Source organism: Ambystoma mexicanum, chromosome 12, assembly GCF_040938575.1.
Source record: "Ambystoma mexicanum isolate Mex_15411 chromosome 12, UKY_AmexF1_1, whole genome shotgun sequence".
NCBI lineage: Eukaryota > Metazoa > Chordata > Amphibia > Caudata > Ambystomatidae > Ambystoma > Ambystoma mexicanum.
In genome coordinates this window covers 851704169-851724751 of record NC_090936.1, presented here as the reverse complement: position 1 = coordinate 851724751, position 20583 = coordinate 851704169, and the positions used below count along the sequence as shown (strand labels likewise).

General features: G+C 47.0%; 1 protein-coding gene across 2 annotated transcripts in view; it reads right to left on the bottom strand.

Annotated features, from left to right (window-relative positions):
* Positions 1-2845: 2845 nt before the first annotated feature.
* The window catches only part of RLIG1 (RNA 5'-phosphate and 3'-OH ligase 1), a 493483-nt gene continuing 475745 nt past the window's right edge, over positions 2846-20583 (bottom strand). For both annotated transcript variants that reach the window (XM_069629330.1, XM_069629329.1), the window contains exon 7: positions 2846-3595. In XM_069629330.1, the coding sequence (XP_069485431.1) occupies positions 3404-3595 (192 nt within the window). In that variant the 3' untranslated portion in view covers positions 2846-3403. The remainder of the gene's footprint in view (positions 3596-20583) is intronic.

Genomic DNA, 20583 nt, shown 5'->3' with positions numbered 1-20583 from the left:
AGCAACGCCATTGGGGGTTTAAGAGATGCAGCAGCTAACCTGCATGATGATGAGCCTGTCAAAATGCCTATATTAACACAGTATTACTCGACATTGTTCACAGCGGACCCCTTAATGCGGCTCAGCAGGGCACATTTATCCAGGATGCGCATCTCCCCCAGATGACAGAAGATAGTAAACAAAGGCTAAATTTGCCTATAACATCAGAGGAAGTCTCAGATAATTTTCACTCTTGCTGTTAATAAAGAACCAGATACATTTACAGCCCTCGTCTGTAAGAAAATGTGCAGCTATACTATCTCCAAAATTGGCTGGCTTTTTTAATTCTTTCGCAGATACGGGTCCATTACACCTTCCATCGACACTTCCATTAATAGCTAAACAAGGCAAAGATCACACCCTATGCTCCTCCTTCAGGCCTATTGCGGCCCTTAATTACGATTCCCACATCTACTCCAAAATCCTCGCTGCACGCTTAGCTACAGTGTTCCTCGGGGTGGTGGACAGAGACCAAAACAGGTTTGTTCAAGGGAGACAAACTTTTAATATTCGCCACACTGTTGATGTCCTGGCATGGGCATCACCGCACAAACGTGAGATGGCCCTCCTCACTATCAACGCGAAAAAAGCTTTTGATCGAGTGGATTGGATATACCTGTCAAAAGTATTGGTACGGTGTGGTTTTGGCTCCACTTTTCTTAAACAGATATGAGCCAATTTCGTGATCCCATGCACTCTGATCAAGTAAATGGTGTACTATCAGATCCAATAGCATTGCAAAGGGGTACCCGGGCAGGGCATCCCGCTTTCCCCCGCTTTTGTTTGCCTTGGAGACCTTGGTGTGCCAGGTCCAAGCATCCAGAGATATTCATGGCCTGGAGATTGCCTGCTACCAGCATAAAATGGTGCTACATGCTGATGATCTTTTCTACATGTGACTCCTGCAGCTCACTGCCCCATATAGTCTCCCTGTTGGAACAATTCCATGACGCCTCTGGGTTCAAGATCAATTATACAAAGTCCACCATTCTTAATGTCTTCGAAACACCAGAGACGGTTGCTAGATTGAGGGCCGCTTTTCCGTTCTCATGGGCCCTTGGTTCTTTGAAATATCTGGGTGTTTACTTAACCGCACAATACAATGACTTATACGCAGCCAATATTCCAGCGCTCTTGCTTTGGCTAAGCAGGAACGGACACATCGGGGAGCTCTGAAATATCTTGGTTGGGAAGAGGAACGGCAGTCAAGGTGACTTTGCTGCCTAGGCTGCTTAACACGCTCCAGTCAAAGACCTCCAATCTCATAATTTTTGATTAATTTGGGCACGAAATTCCCCAGGGTGGCTAGGCGCACACTTATGGTGGCAAAGGAAAAAGGAGGTCTAGCGGTTTTAGACATTGAAAGCTCTTTATTCGTTGGTCAATTTACACACTTTTGGCGAGTCAAGAGGCTACACACAATCCTAAATACTGGGTGGATTTTGAACAGGATAGTCTTGCGGCCCCTTTACACTAATGGTGCTGGCATTCTCTGGGGATGAGGAAACAAGAAGGACGAGCACTCCCATCAACCAGTGCTAAGCTCAATTACTGGGAGAAGGCTGCCCGTAGATATGCAATAAAACTTTCCCCTCCCCCAAGACAGGTATCTGGGATAACCAAGAATTCCCCCGGGACAGGATACTGGGTGTCTCGGTCGGTGGATTGAAGGAGGTCTCCTTAGATTGAGTTAGTTGTTTGTTGATCAGCACCCACTTACCTTTGAGCAATGCAAACAGGCCTTTATGGTAGAAGACGCCAACAGATATGGCTATATACATCTCAGACACTGGCTTGCTAACAAGTAAATAGCGGTGCAGGCAGAGAGCGAAACTTACCAATTGTAGGATCTCTTTATCGACGATCCCCCAGCTGGCAAGGTCTATTCTTTACATAAAGTGTTACATTCTAATAGGTTTAAACCCCCTCATGGGTATATGGTTAAGTGGGAGGAGGATATTGGGCCACCTCTAGATGATCTAGTGTGGTACAATATCTGGACAAGAGCTAGTAAATCGTTCAAATTGGTTTAAATCAGGGAGAACAGTTTTAAACTGATGTGTGGATGGTACCTCACCCCAGAGCGCCTGCACAAAATGAACCATATACTGTCCCCCATGTGTTGGAGATGTACAATCGCTCTAGGTACCTTTTTCCATATGTGGTGGACATGTCCCCTCATACAAGTGTTTTGGAAGGAGGTTTTGGCCCAGATAAAAAGGATGTGTGGCATAAACCTAGTATTGGACCCACAAGCGATGCTGTTGTGCAATGAGGACACGCTGGGATTATAGGTTGGGAGATAAAACATCCAAGTTGATAACTCACTTTCTGGTGTCTGCCCTATTGGTTGTGGCAAACAAATGGAAGTCTGCAGTGGTCCCAGATACGTAGGAATGGTGGGTTCGAATGGGGATTGTGGTCACCATGTGCAAAACTGATGCAGCACTGACTGGGGGGAATGCGCAATTCCTAGTGGGGTAGGGATCGCTAATATAGTTTGTGAGTATTAATGATAACCCCGGCATCCATCATAAGCACCATGAGATGGCCTCCTTTTCATTGCTGTGGGATCTAACGTTGGCAAATTGAGCGATAGGGACTGCTGCACTGTATTTTGTAATCTGCATTTTGTGTTCAATTATGATTATGCTTTACTGTTGGGAATTAGTTTTTTGTTTGATACACTTTATTTTGAGCCTCATGTACCAACTGTAGTATATATGATCCTTTTTTTAAACTAACGTATATTGCTGTAATGGATTACTGTTGCAGAGAGTGCACGTGGCAGTAAATGAAGCAGATATATGTTTCATGTTCATTTTTTAATAAAGTTTCAATTGTAAACAAACAAAAATGAACACTGAACACCCATTAAAGTAAACCTGAATGGATTCTACTCTGAAGGTCAATTAAAAAAGGTTAAAAAAAAACTATTGGTTTCATATGAGACAGACTAAGCAGTTGCATAATGTGAAGCATAGGTCCAATCAATGTCAATTATTTGTACATTTATAGGTTTTTCCAGCAGTATTGAGGAAACTGTGTCAAAGTCCAAAAGAATTCAGGAGATATATTTAAACTGGCAACAACACTTTGAAGACAGTTAGGAGATGGCAAGCTGTAATATTCCCTTAATTTCAGCTTCTGAATGTTGCTTAAAACACTGCAAATCAGTTTCTTTGAGTGGCATTGATGCAATCATCTGAAAGGAGACCAACACCAAGTGGCAGCACTCTAAAAAATGCGACTGCAGAATTAGAACATATTTTACCATCTTTTGCCAATTAATTCACATTTTAAACACCTTGTGGCCTGCAACATGTCTAAGCATGTTGGTTTTTGTTAACATTTGACGTGCACTTTATACACCATCCAATATGATGTCTTTGAGCTTCTCCATCCTTTGGCCCAACATGCAAGAAAGAACGGCAAACAGAGATTTTGGCTGAAAGTCACATTCATATTTAGCCAAGTCAACATTGATAACTGCTGGTTGAGAACCTAAGTGGGTTTCTGGAAGGGGCCAGATCAAACCAAGATGATGGCGATGAAGCTGCAGAAGGAGATAACAAAAAAAGAAATCAGCTCAGCATTAACAACCAAAGTAACTCATTTACTGCCAACGAAAGTCCTGCTTTATGAATAACATTTATGATATTCAGCCAAAACATAGGAGATCCAGATGCATACTTCTGAACACACTAGTGCCAGCTTGATAACTCATTCACGCTATTAGAATAGCCGCTACAAGGCACTGAATGTGGTTTAGTTAGAATTTAGTAGGTGCTGGTCTGCATAGGTTTAAGACAAACATCCCCAAAAACATGCAAGATATCCCACTCAGACTGTTTTAAAAACAGAAGTCTAATTCATTAAAAGTGAATAAGTGTACTTAATGGGTTGGACCAGTTTCTCTTTAGTATTAATGCATCGCTACATTTCGATAAGCATATCACAATACCTTTAGGCATGCTAGTGCATTCCATTCAAAGTGTATTAGGATTAAGCATCCATCAAATACAAACATCAAATACACATTAAAAAAATGAGTTAACAATAGCCATTACATCACGTGTTAAATAAATAGCATTAACATTGTCAAGACCCTTCACAGATATGTTAAAACCAACATTTTCTATTCCCTTAAAATACCCTTTCTCAGATACACAGCTCTTTCAATTAAAATAGGACAAAAGAACCCAAGCAGTCAACTCACATTCTGCCGTTAGAAGGAAGAGTAATGCCAGCCTATGAAGGCGGATGTTAGTGAACTTGACAAGCTGCAAAATGGTGGACCTTCTAATATCCCCATACGCCGGACAGAATAGTAAAACATGCTTCAGGTCTTCCCTTGCCGTCCCCCACGCTGGGCAGCTTGGATTAAGGGGAGGCCGGGCCCCTTTCCGTGTTGCTCCTTAACTGTAGGCAATCAAACCTTGCCCGTGTTATGAGCCATCTATCCTTTTTCGAGCCCCACAAAAGGTAAGACTGGATATCAGACACTCTACTCATCAGCACATGTTGACTTTCAGAGTATGTTGCCTATTCCATATTCCTCCACCTTTCACGTGACCCCCAATACAGTGCATGCTTGTTGTCTCTCAGCTGCATGGGTGATAACACTGCATCTGGGAAGAACCAGACTTGGATATTGCTGGAGCACAGGGACTCCTTCACGTATAGCAGCCATGGGATTTTGCGCCAGCTTTCCCTAACCATAATACTCCTGATGAAGTGGCATAAAGATGCATGGTCATTTGCAGATAGGTGTAGCCAGAAAATACTTGGAGCAGCTGCCCATTGATCCTCCCAAAACTCCATCCCCAATTCCCTGTGGACAGAGGCACAAAGGGTTGCGCCTGGAAGGCCCAGAAGCTTTTTAAGGAACTTATTTTCTTTCATCTGTAGTTCCGCAGCCTTCTTGTGGCCCCCACAATGGAGCTCCAGATAAAGTGGCTGCCTTTGTTTGGGCAGCGTAGACCTTCAAGTCTGGTTTGAGGGGCTAGCCCTTGCACCTACTTAGAAAACAGGAAATTCCTGCGGTGTGCTGGCTCATTTTCAGAGACTGTTTTTTAATGTGAGCGTTTCCCGTAACTGCTTCTTAAAATCTAACCCCCCCCCCCCAAGTAGTCAAATTCTTTGACTCTTTGGATGATTTACCCGTTACAAACCACAGGGTGCATCTTAGCAGGCCTCTTCCTTCCTACACATCCCATCACCGCTGACTTGGTGGAATTGATTTTTTAGCCCCAGACCGTTCATGAAAGTTGCGTAGGTGGCAATCACAGCCTATATGGCCCTTGGGATTCTGGCCATAAGAACTGCATCGTCGGCATAGGCCAGAACCAGAAAGGCCCTATCACCCATACTCAAAGTCCGTGCTCGTACCCACCAGGGCCATCAAGAGCCCATTAATGTATAGCTTGAACAGTATTGGTCCTAGCACACACCCCTGCCAGACCCCAAGCCCGACATCAAAGCACTCTGTGCGCTGCCCCCCTCCCGGACCAATGCAAACACAGGCCTTATTTTCCTTATGAATCTCTCGCAGCACACCCAATATTTCTTCAGGGCACCTCAGCGACCCTAGCACGGCCCACAACTTTGGTCCATCTACTTTGTCAAAGGGCATGCTTGCGTCCATGAAGGCGAGATAAACTGCCTCTCCCTTACAGAACACAAAATTGGAGATAAGCAGGTACAAATTAAGGCCCTGTTCCATGGTTCCTAACCCCAGGGGAAATCCAAACTGAATGTCAGACAGGACCGACCCTTACGAGTGCCAGGACACTATGTGACCCAACAGGACTCTTCCGAAGATTTTTAACAAAGTGTCTAAGAGGGATATGGGACGCTAAGACATCGGGCTGGTGTGGTCCCCTTTTTTGAAGATTGGGAAAATGATGAGATTTCCAGAATGGTGGAAATTGGCCGGACATTTGTAGGCAATATATGCTAGGGTCAACACTGGTGCCCATAAGTCAATCTGGTCCAGAAATAAGTGTGCGGGTACCGCATCTGGTCCAGGGGCTCGATAACTGGTGTATGCCCTAATTGCTAGTGCAACACATAGGGTTGAACTTCTATTCACCCCCTCCTCTGGTGCACCTCTGGCTCCAAAGGGAGAAGCAAAATGCAACAACCTGGCTTCCACTGCTACATGGGTCCCCCGCCCTCTGTTGGGTTGTAAACCTGCCCCCCCTTTACAAATTCCCAAAATATTTTGGAGTCATTGGTCCTGGTGGCCTCAAGAAAACCTCTCCACGCCTCTTCCTCAAGTTCCATTTTTCTTTTCTCTATCATGGAGCGTGGATAATCTTTCCTCTTTCGATAGGCGGAAGTTTTAGAGCATTTAAGGGGGTTTGTTTAGTGGTCTTGCAGGCTAGATCAAACCATCCCCTCCTTTTAACATTACCTTTGAGATTGTACTCAACCACAAAACTCCCGGTAAATGCGTCTAGGATGCCCTTAAAGTGTTCCACCACCTGCACTGGGTTGGCCGTTTTCTCAAGAATGCCATTGAGTTCCGGAATCATCCCAGCCATAATGCTCAGATGCAGTCCTGAATCCCGAATTCTCCCCATGTTACTCTTCTTTTGGAAACTGCTTCTGTTTCAACCTGGCAGATTGCACTGTCGGGCGATCCTCCCCCCCTAAACATCCTGCTTAATTTCAGAACTAAGGGGTTGTGGTCACTATTAGCATCTGCCACTACTTCAGAACTTACTATATCACTCCACAGATCTAAGGAAATCCAAAAGTAATCGACTGTAGAGGAGGCCAGATGGTTATGAAAAGTTATTTTCCCCGGGATATCAGGCTCAATGTGACCATTAACCGATCTCATTTCCCATTCAATCAGTCAAGCACTTAACTGTAAGCCCTTCACACATGCCCTAGAACACCCATCACAGTCCTCAAGCAGGTTAAAACTCTGGGTGTCCACTTAGATGCCAATCTAACAATAACTAAACACGTCAAAGCGCTCTCATCAGCCACCTCCTATACGTCCAAACGTATAGCCTTAAGCCGTCAATTTGACCCCACAAAAGTGCATAACTCTGGCCTGTGCTCTTATTTTGTCCAAACTAGATTATTGCAAAGTTCTTCTGTTAGGATCTTCAAATGCAAATCTGGCTAAACTCCAACTTCTGCAAAATAAAGCGCTGCGAGCAGCTCTTGGTCTAACAAAATTTGACCATATTTCCAACAAAAGGAGAGAAGCTCATTGGCTACCCATTAAAACTAGAATTATCCTCAAAACTATGTTACCCATAAATGTATTTCCAAAAAGGCTCCCACCTACCTCAACAATGAGATCACCCCTAACAAGGCCACAAGAGTATTTAGATCCAATAATAGTACTCAACTCTTTGTCCCACGGTTCAAATGTACGAGGGCAGGAGGAAGTAGCTTTCCAGTTCTAGCTCCTAAAATCTGGAACTCTCTCCCGTCTCATCAGAAACGAGCCCTCCCACCAACATTTCAAGAAGACACTAAAAACTAGGCTGTTCAACAAATTCTGAAATTCAACTCATTCTCTTGACTGCCCATCAATACAACCCCTAGCCATGTGTTAGGCAGAAACCTGCACAGTTCCCTTAAGGACCACTGCAAAAAGTTTAAGACCACAGGAGTAAGCAGTAAACCCAATTGGTAGCAGTCTGCACCACCCAGATTTACCTGGTAGCTGTGGCTGTGCAGTCAGACTTCTCTCAAGAAGAGTTAGGCAGTATATAGAGTATACACAATAGGGCTAAAAATACATTAGAACAAGCAAACACTGACCAGAGCTTTGGTATTAAAAGTATATCATTATTCATTTAAAACACACTTATGAAAATACACTGGCACTAATATATCAAGCAAGTTCAAACACAGTCACTATAAGTATATACACCTCCCTATTTAATTATTCGACAAGTCTAGGTTAAGACACCACGTATTAGCAAAACAGAGGTGAGCGCGTAACTATAGATGGCACTCCAATAATTAGTTAAAAAGGGAGAGAAAAGGCAAAGTATGGAAATAACACAGTACCAACACTTTTAAGAAATCACAGCAAGTCAAGAAAGGCAGGGTCTACTGTAGAGCCAAAAGTTCATAGGCCAGGCCCACTCTTGGAGAGAGCAAGGCAAAATGTGCCCAAGATCACACAGTGGAAATGCACTCAAAGTCTTTGCAGAAAATGTCAAAAGAGTTTGGGTCAGTTCAGAAAGGCAAAGTTAGCAGGTCTGAGGTCAACCCAGTTGGAAGGTCAAGGATTTACGGGACCCCTTTGGAAAATCCGTTGCAAGGGAGACCTGGCGGGACACAGTACCTGAAATGGTGAGAAAGCTCCAGCGGTGGCAGTTGTTCCTGGTAGCAGGTGCAAGTCGTGGCTTCGACCAGAGGAAGAGTTGATCTCGACGAGGAAGAAAGCTGGAGGTCGTTGCACTGCCAGGGAAGAAACCAGCCGCGGAGTTCCCGATTAAAAGGTACAACCCTTTTATTCACGGTTAGTGGTGAAGCGTGGCTATCTGGCCACCGGGGTGCTTGGCACAGCGATTCGACCACGAGACGTCCAGGAAGGCGAAAAAGGCGAACTGGTTGATCCCACCAGCTCAAAGGGAAGAAGACTCTCCTGGAAGAAGATCTCCTCTGTCGTTGGGGAAGTGGTGAGTTCATACAGCAGGGCTCCATCGGTGGAGTTGTTGTAGATGGCTCAGCTTCTCCCCTCTTCGGATTCTTTAGGTCCTGTGGCGACTTCTGAAGTTCCAGTCCCCAAAGCCCTGCTTTTATGCAGAAAACCCCCCATTCAACAGCCTAGCTGTCACTCAAACATGCAAAGTGGTGAGCCGGGCGGCTCACCACTGAGCCAATCACACAAGAGTGCGACTTGAGTTGCCAAGGCAACTCAGTCCAGGGTGCCTAATCCCCCTCCCACACATCCTGTAGACCCCAGACAGAGTGGCACTATTTGGAGGGCTTCTGTGCAGAAGCCTGCCAAAAAGTGGAACAAAGGGCTCAACTTGGGTAAGAGTTTCAGAGACGAACACAAACGCCATTTTAAAACCGAGTCCTGGCAAAAAGACCCAACCGGGGAATAAATATTAAATAAATAACCCGGCAGTATCTTTAACATTGCACCAAAAAGTGGTGCGTTTAAAGTCAAAGGGAAAATCCCATAAGAAATATTCCGGTGGAATATTTTGCGTGGTATCCACTGCCACCAGCCAGAAACTCGACAAGGGGGGATTGGACAGTGCCCCCTTGGAAAACAGACCCAGGGGCAATCGAATTACCCTTACCAGTACTTCCACAATATGATGGTTTGTACTGGTTCTGTTCACGATTTGAGACTAGTAAAGCCAATGGTGACTTTACATGCCCTGGGAGACAGTAGTCAGTCCCAGGGTATGGAGTCTATGTTTGGGGGTCACTATGACACCCATGTGTTACTGCACTGAGGGTGCTGTGTAACACACATACCAAAAACACATGAAGCCCTATGGAGTAAAAGACCCCATAGCCCATATAACACATTCACAGTCAAAGGACATAATCAAATCATGCCTAAGAGTGGGAGAAAAAGAGTCTCACTCTTAGCAGGAGAAAAAAATAAACCCCAAAAATCCAGCAAAGCTGCTGGGGGACTCACTAGGTTTGGGAAATTAGCCTTAACAGAGAATTCTCCCTAACACCATGCTAGAGTCACCCCCTCTTTACTCCAACCATACTCCTACAACTGTACCTGGGTTTATACAAATCAGTATGAACTGAAACTACTCCTCCCACTGTAAATAGTGACTCAAGCTTACTGTTACTTTGCTATGGTCTCAAATGCATTGTTTTGTCTGTGACACCTCCAGGTTTGGGTGTATAACAAATGCAATAAATAAATAAATAAATAAATAAGAGTAGCTAATTAATTGTTAGGTCAGCTCACCGCAGATGACGAGCACAGCAGCATCCACGTGAATAGAGATGGACAGATTAAAATGGACCAATGGCCTGGCATCCCATATGGATCAGGCCCTACATCTATAGGCCTCCGCCAATCCATATTGTAGAATTGTACTGTGTAGTATGACGTCATTAGTGACGCATTTTGTGCTTATAACATACTGCACATGCCAACGGCCCTCAGAACATTTGCTGATGCATTCCTATTTTTGTAGAAATAAATACTTGTTAACTCTGCAAGAGTATCTTGGGACTTTTTCCCTAGCGGGCTGTATTTTTTCTGGTGTGAGCTTGCAGGGGCATGCCTTCACTCCCCGGATCTGGTGTTGGAGCACCTACTCCATCCATGCACTGTTTTGCACAGCTTGGGCTTTTCCCTGCACCTCAAAAGGTTTCTGTTTTTTCACAGACCCAGTATTTCTGATTCATCGGGGCAGCCTTGGACACTCACCTGGGCAGGGCTTTTCCGCTGAGGATCAAGTAGCAGACGTCCGGATGGTTAATGTCCTCCAGTCAAGGTCAAGTCCCGGCCTCTGCTTTCCTGTGCCTTCTGACCCATATGGCCTAATGCATCCTTGTGGTTCCAGAGGCAAGGCTGTGCACAAGATGGGCCTCAGTGGCTTTTTCAGTGCCAGTGGTCTCAGTTTCAGGTCCACATGTTGGACATTCTACGGGTTTCGAACCAGGTGGCTCATGATCTTGTGTGGTGAACCGTGCAAGACAACTTGCTGAGAGACTTGTTGTTTTGCCAACCTTGGCCCCATGCGACAGTGGTCACGGACATATCTCTGATTGGATGGGGGGCTCATTGTCAGACCTAACAGTAAGTGGACTGTGGTCTCGGCAGAGTCTTGGGAGCACATCAACTTGCTGTAGTTGATGTCTATCAGGCTGGCCCTGGTTGCGTTTCTCCTCTCTGTGAAACACAAGACTCTCTGCTGATCCTGAAGGACAACACCCTAGCCATGCACTACCTCAACAAACGAGGTGGTGTGGGGCCCTTGCCTCTGTGCAGAGAAGCAATGAGGTTGTGGTTCTGGGCTCTGGAGAATAGTGTCTCTCTGACTGCATCTCATTTGGCCAGAAGAAAGAATGTCACAGCGGATGCGTCCCAGGAGTGGGACCTCTGCTAGGAAGTTCTGTAGGAGATCTTCTCCTTTTGGGGGGCAAGGGGGACTCCTCAAGTGAACCTCTTCGCTTACGGTGTCAACAGGAATTGCGAGTTGTTCTGCTCCAGGGAATTTCCTTGCCAGGAAGCTCTGGGGCACGCACTGATGGTCGAATGGACTTTCGACCTCCTTTATACATTCCCGCAGATCCCGGTCAATCTGCTCGGTCTCAGGAGGTTGCTCCTGTTCGGAACCACAATGATCCTGATCTCTTCGGATTGGGCCCAGAGAACGTGGTATCCGGAGTTGCTGGACATGTGCATCTGCCCTTCCTGGTGCCTTCCCGGTAGAGTCGACTTGCTTTCCCAAAAGGGGGAGCATGTCCTCCACTCAAACCTCCACAGCCTTATACTTCATGCTTGGCTACTGAGCGGCTGAGATACAACTAGAGGAACTTGTTGGACAACGGCCTTGGTGACGTTGAACGTGAGACCCTCCTTTCTGGCGTAGGTGGTCTTGGATGTCCATCTCTCTAAGAAGATCCATCTTGTGTTTTTTCTTCCGCCTCACCCTTCTAAGGCAGAAGAGCGATTCGATCGCTCGACACAGTACAGGCCCTCAAGTTCGGCGTCTCTTGTACAAGAGATTCTAGGAAAGATTACCAGCTTTTTTCTGGTTATGCTAGTGCTCGTGCTGGCAGGGCTGTGACCAAACAGACCCTGTCCACGTTGATCATTATCTGCATCTCAGAATCCTACAATCTGGCTGGGAATGATGTGCGTGAGGGTCTCAGAGCTCATTCTACCAGAGCAGTGGCTGCCACCTCTGTCCTGCAGAGGGGAGACCCTGTCCTGGACATTTACCAGGTGGCAACGTGGGAATCGTTGCACAAGTTTGCTAAACATTACTACTTTGATTCTCTTGTGAGCCAAGATGCCCATTTTGGTAAGGCAGTCCTCTAGAGTTTTTTGGTTTAGGTGGTGTCCTTGCTTCCTCCCTCCTTCAGATTACATACTGCTTTAGGAGTCTATCAAAGATGAGGAATTCATGGCAGGAAAGAATCTATTAGAAACAAATTTGCCTCTCAGTAATTATCTTTCTGATCGATGTTCCTCTTACAGGTTCCTCATCGGCCTCCATATCTGCCCCTCTTTGCGGGAAGCTAGTGCACCATCGAGTCTACGCTCCCTCAGCTTCAGAATGCTAGGGAAAAAGGTTGAAACTGAGGTCATGGGGGCAGTGCCGCTATATATATATGGCACCAATGTTATATCCGGGTCAGGGCGCGTAGAGGCGTCTGACGGGCATCGTAGAGCTGTGCTGCGCCCCCTGGCGGCAGAAAGGCTTCCAGAAAACAGCTGCGCTGGGATAGTGATATCCCAGATGAGGAATCCATGGGAGGATCATCCACCAGAAAATACATTACCGAGAGGTAAGCAATTTGTTCTTCATTGGGCAAAGTCTAATATTGTGCCCTCAGAAGGAAGTATATGTTAATTCAGGCCGATCGAATATCTCCCTTAACGGCAGTGACGAATCCTTGAGAGCTGCCCAGTAAGGGATGTGACCCAAGCCAACACACGAGTGTTAAGAAAACCCACCTTCGCTCTGCTGGTAGGAAAGACAGTCTGGTGAAAGGAAAAGGTCACTAAGTAGGCATCCAAGAGTAGGTAATGAAACTGTATCCCGATTGACAAGGGCTTGGCGCAGATAGGAAATTTGCCTTTAAATTCTACACCTCCACAGTAACTCCCAGAACAGCTATGCCCCATTATTAGATGTGATCCATCTTTTCTTTTTGGTTAAGGCGTCGCAATCTGTCAGCTCCCGCCTTATCTTACTGATGATCGATGTTTGTAGCAATAGGCGTCGCTCCACCTGACCAGCCGCCAGGACCTTATGGTATGGTAACAAGGTCGTGGTCCTGTCCCGGGGGCGTAGACTCAGGAGGCAGTGGTGAAAAAACAAGATTGGAGGACAAAAAACATGACAGATGTTTTCAAAGTCTTTCTGACGGAAGAGTAGATACTTTAGTAGAAAGGCTTGCAAGGGTTGAGGAGGAGAAAACAGAATGCAACAGAGAATCAGGAGCTTGGCAGAGGAGGTAGAAAATAGGATGCATGGAGCACGGACTGCAAAAGGCAACCAGGAGAGGAGGTAAGCCAGGAGCGGAGTAGGTAGCAGTAAGGTAAGAGAAACACAGCATTGTAGCAAAACGGTATTTTGCAACACACTGACTTACTGAGCGATCCGGTATATATGCAGTACTTCGGATCATTCTGCTCATCCGCGGCTTCCTGATTGACGTGCAGCCATGTGTACTTTGCATCAAGATGTTTTGGATGCCATTGTGCTTTGGGATGCTATAGCCTCGACTGATGCCAGAACAACCAGGACCCTGGGCCACGGTGATGATTCCTGACACAATGGCCTTCATTATGAGTTGGCCCTCTACGGAATGAACATGCCAGTTTTACCATATACCAGCACGTTTCATCTCCGGCCAACTATAAGTTGGCCAGTGAGGTGGCTGGAATACCTCTAGCTAAAAGCTGGAGGTCATTCCCTCACCTTATTGGCAAAACCGCCAGTATTAAAGGCACCGCTAAGACAGGCGCCTGCCCATGGCGTCCATTGGGATTTACCACCGGCACTTGGAATCCGGTGGACATTCCACCAGACTGAATGCCGGTAACGGTATTAGTTTGCCAGTATCCTGGCAGAATTACCCCCAGGATACCGTCAAACTCATAATGGAGGGCCAATGTCTTGCCTGTCAGAGTACAGATCACAGCACTGTGATTGAGGAAGCCCACTTAAGGTGTTTCTCTGCCACAAAGTAATGACCATGCAATTCAATTCCCATACTGTGTCAGCCCTGTAGGGGGATACAATTCCAAAATGTATCCATGGTTTGGAGGGGATCACCACAAGTGGATATTTGCTGCACTACTGTATCTTGCTGGTTGTGAAACAACCCCACAATCTATCACCACAGCATCTGTGTCTACCCTCCAAACAGCTCTAGCTCCTTTGGGCAGAAGTGAGTACTTTTCTGCAAATGGGGGCCGCTGAGGAGGTACCATGTCAAGAGGGAAACACATCCATGTACTCGGTGCATTTTCTGCATCCAAAACAATCTATTATTGAAACCTGTATTGGATCAAAAGGCCAGCAAACCAGTTTGTCAAGTCTCAAAGTTCAGAATTGCCACATTGCATGAGGGTGATAACATTGTTAAAGCAAGGGGTCGTGCCTTGAAACACTTGTGTATAGGCGCGTTAGAAATGCCATATCATATCATGTATGGCATGTTCACAGATCATCGCTGTTACTCACAAGTTCAAGGTAGACAAACAACATATTCAATTTAAGCTCCACCCTTTTGGGATTGCATTAGCATTGCGTGTGTTCACAAAGATGCTAGATGTTGTCGTCACACCCCTGCTCTGACAGGTAATCCAAGTTTACCCTTGTCTACACAGTTGACTCATAACAGGGAACCGTGCCTCTCGTTGTCCTCTAAACACACCGACTACAATCAACATTCTTCATCATCTAGGCTTCTCAATAAATATGGAGTCAAATCCAACTTCCAGTCACATCATGCTCAACATTACCCAAAGCCAAATTGATGCCTTAACAATTGCAGGAAAGACTACACGTTTTCCAGGTACTAATTCCTTTTCATCAGCCCCTTTTCTTTTGAAAATAATTGATAAGATAGCAACAGCCCAATTACAGGAACACCTGGAAAGTGCACAGGTCTTTCACTGGAGGCAATCTGGTTTTAGAGCTCACCACAGCACGGAAAGTGCCTTGTTGGACCTACAGACAGAAATGCTTCTGCTAATGGACAAAGGCAGGGCAGGGCTGCTGATGGTAGTGGATCTATCAGCAGCCTTTGACCTTGTGGACCACGTGAAGCTGGTCAGTAGGATGAAAATGGTAGGATATTGTTCAGATGAAGCAGCCGACTGGATCGCATCGTTTTTAGAAAATAGGTCATCCAGGATTGTATGGGGCAGGGCCTGTTTGATCCATGAAGTGTTGAAGTGTGGCGCCCCACAAGGCACATGCCTCTCACCATCCCTGTTCAATGTAAACTACCAACCGCTGTGTGTCCTCCTGGAGGATCTGGGAGTTTGCTTTACCAACTATGCTCACGAAACACACCTCGACATCGAGCTGTGTGGAGTATACAAGAAAGACAAAGAGTATGACTGGTTTACAACCTGATACAGAATTAGATGACATGCAATGATATGTGTCTGAATCCCTCCAAGACAGGGCTGCTACTTTTTGGTTCATCCCAGTCTAGAGGGAAGCTAGAGAACTTGTATGCTGGATTCACCATTGACGATCACTTTATCCCCATAGCTTCCAAGGTGAAGACTCTGGGAGTTAAGCTCGAAGCGCCTCTTAGTTCAGAAGCTCACATCCAAAATGTTGTCAATAAAACTCAGTACCACCTTAGATTGCTGGGAACGGTGAAACCCTATGTATCAGAAACCAACTGCATGTCTCTGGTCCGAGCATTAATCATGCCAAGGATCGTCTATTGCAACGCTTTACACGTACACATCAGCGCCAGTAAGGCCAGCCTCAGCTGTTTGCAGGTCCTGCAAATTGATGCTGTGCGCCTGGTAAAAATCGTGCGTAGATATGAGCCCATCTCGTAACATAGAAGAAACCTCCACTGGCTCTTGGTGAAGGCCAGGACCTGTTTCAAGACACTTACTATTGGACATAAATGTTGCTACGGGCAAGCCCCAGAATACTTAAAGAAGTGCATGAAGGTGCTTGTCCCCAAAAGAGCCACTAGATCAAGTGATGAAATGTGTTTGATGGTCCCTATCAAAAAACGGGTCAGAGGATATGGCAGATCCTTCCCTGTACAGGCATCTACGGCCCGGAACAAACTGCTGAAAGAACTGCGCGCCAAACCAAATCTTCTAAACTTAAGAAAACATTTAAAAACGCTCCTTTTTGAATAGCCATGGACTCTTGTGACCTGACTCCGGCTCCTGAAATTTGTCTTCTTTCTCTTTTTCCACGCCCTGATGCCTGCGGGCTCTGACGCTATATAAACAGATACATAACTAAACAAACCGGGCCATGGCAATGCGCACAGTGATGGTACTCCTATAGATGATGGCGGCTTGCAATGACCTCATACAATTTGCACAATTCCACATAGAACCCCTCCAAGAGGGTCTCACAAATAAGTGGTCACAAGCAAATGCAACTGGGAAGATCTATTTGTCATTTTGCAAAAGGTGGTACATACAGGCTCTAAGGTGCTGATCTCCCGCAAACATGTTAAAGGGTTCTTCTTTTAAGAATATGGCTACGGAAGTCACACGATGTTGGATTGGGAATCTTATTGCTAGGCACTCACAGCCCAGGGCAAATGGACCCCTCAACAATCACGCAAATAAATGTCCTGGAGTTACAAACTGTCAAGAAATCCCTACGCAGTTTCCAAACATGCCTCCAACGCGTTCTCAGATAACATAACAGCCATGATTTACATAAACCAATAAGAACACTCTCCAACATCTAAAATCACTGAGCAAATTTGGCTTTGGCGCATAAAGGAGTACATTTATATTCAGCCTCGACATGCCCTGGGAAGACAACACATGGCAGAAAACCCTGAGCTAGTTGGTGGTGCAAGAATGGGAACTAAAACACAAGAACACTCAAACACATCGTCAAAACATGGGGCATACAAACATATTTATGTCAAATAAAAGGGCAAAAAGCCTGTCCTTTCTGTTTAAATACCCACAACCAGGGCCCCTCTGCAACGCTCCATGCATGAGTTAGCCAGGTATACTTGATTATGCTGTTCCCCAAATTACCCTCCTCTATAGAGTAGTTGACTATTTACTCCAGGGAAAACTCGCAATACTACTTCTGGGCAAGGCAAGTGTTCATAAAGTGTTAACACAACAGAATCAACAGATAAAGATTCTCAATCCACAAGCTATGAATTTGGCAGCTTGGCTCCTAATGTCATGGAATTATTATCACCATTATTTCATAGTATAAGGATTAGTCTACAATTCCCTCAGTGTCCATTTATCCGCTCTAGCAGCATATACCACCTCTTAATATAAGGTGTCTTGCTGGAGGGTACCTGTGTTTAAAGCCTTTTATGGAAGGGGTAAAATGCTTACACCCAATAAGCAATCTGAGGTGTCTAGACACAGCAAAACATGGGCGCCTGTACACGTAGAGCATGGATAGTGCAATTCCCAGGTTAACTTTAACCTCTATATGTAACTGCTTGGCTCATTCCTAGATGACCCCATCATGGCAATACACCAATAACAAATTATCTTTAGATACAACCGTTTATCAAGGTCCCAAAAGATATTGCTTGCCTCACTCATGCAAGGTGGCTGGATGAAATTCGCTTGGACAGGTTCAGCCCTCACTCATTCAGTAAAATCCCTAGTCTTCATTGTGGATAGCAATCCCTTCTTCAAACACATTGCAAAAAAATGTCCAAACCACTTGGTATCAGATCTTTATTCTGCAGGATCAAGCCCTTCTTCCTTCTCCAGGACTTCTAAAAGGCAGTGTACGCCTTAGTGTTCTCACTTATAGATGGTGGTAACGCCTCCCTCTCAGGGTTCCCAGCGGCTCACCTGTCCCCCTTAAAGCAGTCAACCATGCTGTGGCTCTCCTCGTCTCGTCACTGGCTCTTGGAAGTTTGACCACATCACCCCACCTAGCGTGAGTTACACTTGCTCTCCAACCTGGCTAGTATCTGGTTCAAAACACATACCTCACCTTTAAGACAACCACCGCTGGTGCGCCTGCCTACCTGACAGCCTAATACATCGGGCGACATGGTTTTCACGCAGCAAGATCACTTGTTTGAAACTAGATTGGCTCGCATAGAGACAACTAGAAAACAGTCCTTCTCATGCTTTGCTAACGCCCTCTGGAACTCCATCTTGGTGGTAATCTGGACTGCTCCGAGTATCCTTCAGTTTTGGAAAGAACTAAAGCCCTGGCTCTCCCAACAACACTGTGTAAGGAACAAGTTACTTACCTGTAACTGTTGTTCTCCAGCATGGGTCTGGCATGGATTCACATGCTCATGAATATTCCCCGTCATCAGGCTGGGAATCCTCGGTAAAGAAAAAACCAGTATCAGTTTCGTTTCTGATCTGTCTTTCGTAGTAGTAACCAATCACTGGTCTCTGCGTCATACTGACCACAGCCAATGACTGCCCTCTACCTAAGCACCGCCTCTGGCAGCCATCTTCAGATTTGGTAGCACGTGAAGTGGCAGTATGACCAAGCGAAGTGCCGCAGAGGGGTAGGCGGGAGGGTTCGCATGTGAATCCATGCCAGACCCATGCTGGAGAACAACAGTTACAGGTAAGTAACTTGTTCCTTCTCCAGCATGGGGTCTGGCATGGATTCACATGCTCATGAATAAAGAATACATAGCAGTACACACATGCACAACCACGGGCGGTGGCAAAGGCTCAACATTAAGCATCACATCAAACTCAACATTAAGCATCTTACCTCCTCACCAGGCTCACCTCAGGCGAACAGGTTGCGCAGCACTGCTTGGCCGACCCTGGACTCCTCACTGGAATCCCGATCGACGCAGTAGAATTTCGTGAAGGTGTGCGTCGGCCTCCACGTAGCAGCCCTACATATGTCCAGCAGGGGCACACCAGAAAGGAACGCCGTGGTAGCTGCGATCGCTCTGGTGGAATGGGCTCTCGGACGGCCAGGCAGCGGTCGGTTTGCCAACCGGTGACAGTACATGATACAGCCGGAGAGCCATCTGGAAATGGAAGCCTTCGAGAGAACATTCCCCTGATTGACAGGTCCAAAGTTCACAAAGAGTTGTGACGTCTTCCGAAAACACTTCGTGCGGTCCACGTAGAACTTCAGCGCTCTAGCCACATCCAGCGAGTGCAAAGTCCTCTCAGCCGGCGACGAAGGTGACGGGAAGAACACAGGCAACACCAAGGGTTCGTTGAGATGGAAGTCCGACGGTACCTTGGGCATGAAGGAGGGGTGCGTCCTGAGCACTACCCTCGTGTCGTGAAAAGTCAAGTACGGGGCCTTGCAGGAAAGGGCCTGGATCTCTCCCACCCGTCGTGCGGAGGTGATGGCCACAAGAAACGCTGTTTTCCACGACAGAAACTTCAACGGGGCCGAGTGCAGAGGCTCGAACGGAGGTCCCATGAGCTTGGTCAGCACCACGTTGAGCTCCCACGCCAGGGCCGGAGCCTTCACCGGCGGGAACGATCTGAACAGTCCCTTCATGAACTCTTTCACCAGACGATGAGACCACAAGGACGTCCGCCCCGTGGTTCTGGTGTATCGGGAGATCGCAGCAAGATGAATCTTGATGGACGCGTGTGCCAGTCCAGCTTTGGCCAGCGTCAGCAGGTACGGCAGTACCTGGGGAGCCGTAATCTGTAGAGGGTTAATCTTCTGTGTGTGGCACCAGACAGAGAACCTCTTCCATTTGTGTCCGTAGCATTTAAGAGTCGAGGACGCCCTGGCCTTTGCAAGAACCTCTCTGCAGTCGGCCGGTATGTCGTATCCTCCAAACTCTAGCGCTGCAGGAGCCAGGCCTGCAAGTTCAGCGATTTCGGATCGTGGTGGAGGATGGCGCCTCCTTCCCTGGAGAGTAGATCCGCGTCCACCGGCAGCTTGATTGGCGGGGACGTTGACAAGTCCAGAAGGTCCGGGAACCATATCTGCCTCGGCCACGCAGGTGCGACGAGGATCATCCTGTACCGTGACCTCTTGAGCTGGTTGACGAGCCGGATCAGCAGTGGCAAAGGAGGGAACGCGTAGAGGAACAGGCCCTCCCAGGGGAACGAGAAAGCATCGCCCATGCTCCTCGCCTGGGGAAACCTGCTGGCGAACCTCCGGCACTTGGAGTTCGTCGCCGTCGCGAACAGGTCGATCTGAGGTGTGCCCCACCGTCGGAAGAGGCGATCCACTAGATCCTGCCGTAGTTCCCACTCGTGGCACGAGCGCAGCTCCCTGCTGAGTGAGTCGGCGATGGTGTTTTTTATCCCTGCCAGATGAAACGGCACCAGAAACATCCTTTGGGCGACGGCCCAATGCCACAGGTCCTGCGCCTCCTTGGACAGTGCTGGGGACCTGGTTCCGCCCTGTTTCCTGATGTAAAACATGGTGGTGGTGTTGTCGGTGAAGATCCTCGCCACCCTGCCCTTGAGGGACGGAAGGAAGGACCTGAGGGCCCAGAACACTGCACGGAGCTCCAGGACGTTGATATGGAGGGACTTCTCCGTCGGGAGCCAAAGGCCTCTCGCGTGCAGATTTTCGGTGTGTGCTCCCCACCCTTCCAGGGAGGCATCTGTGGTCACTGTCTCCTGGTGGTCTGGAAGTCCGTGCCCGCCGTCAGATGCGCGCGGGTGCCCCACCACCGGACCGCTCGGCGGAAACTCTCGTCGAGTGTGATCCT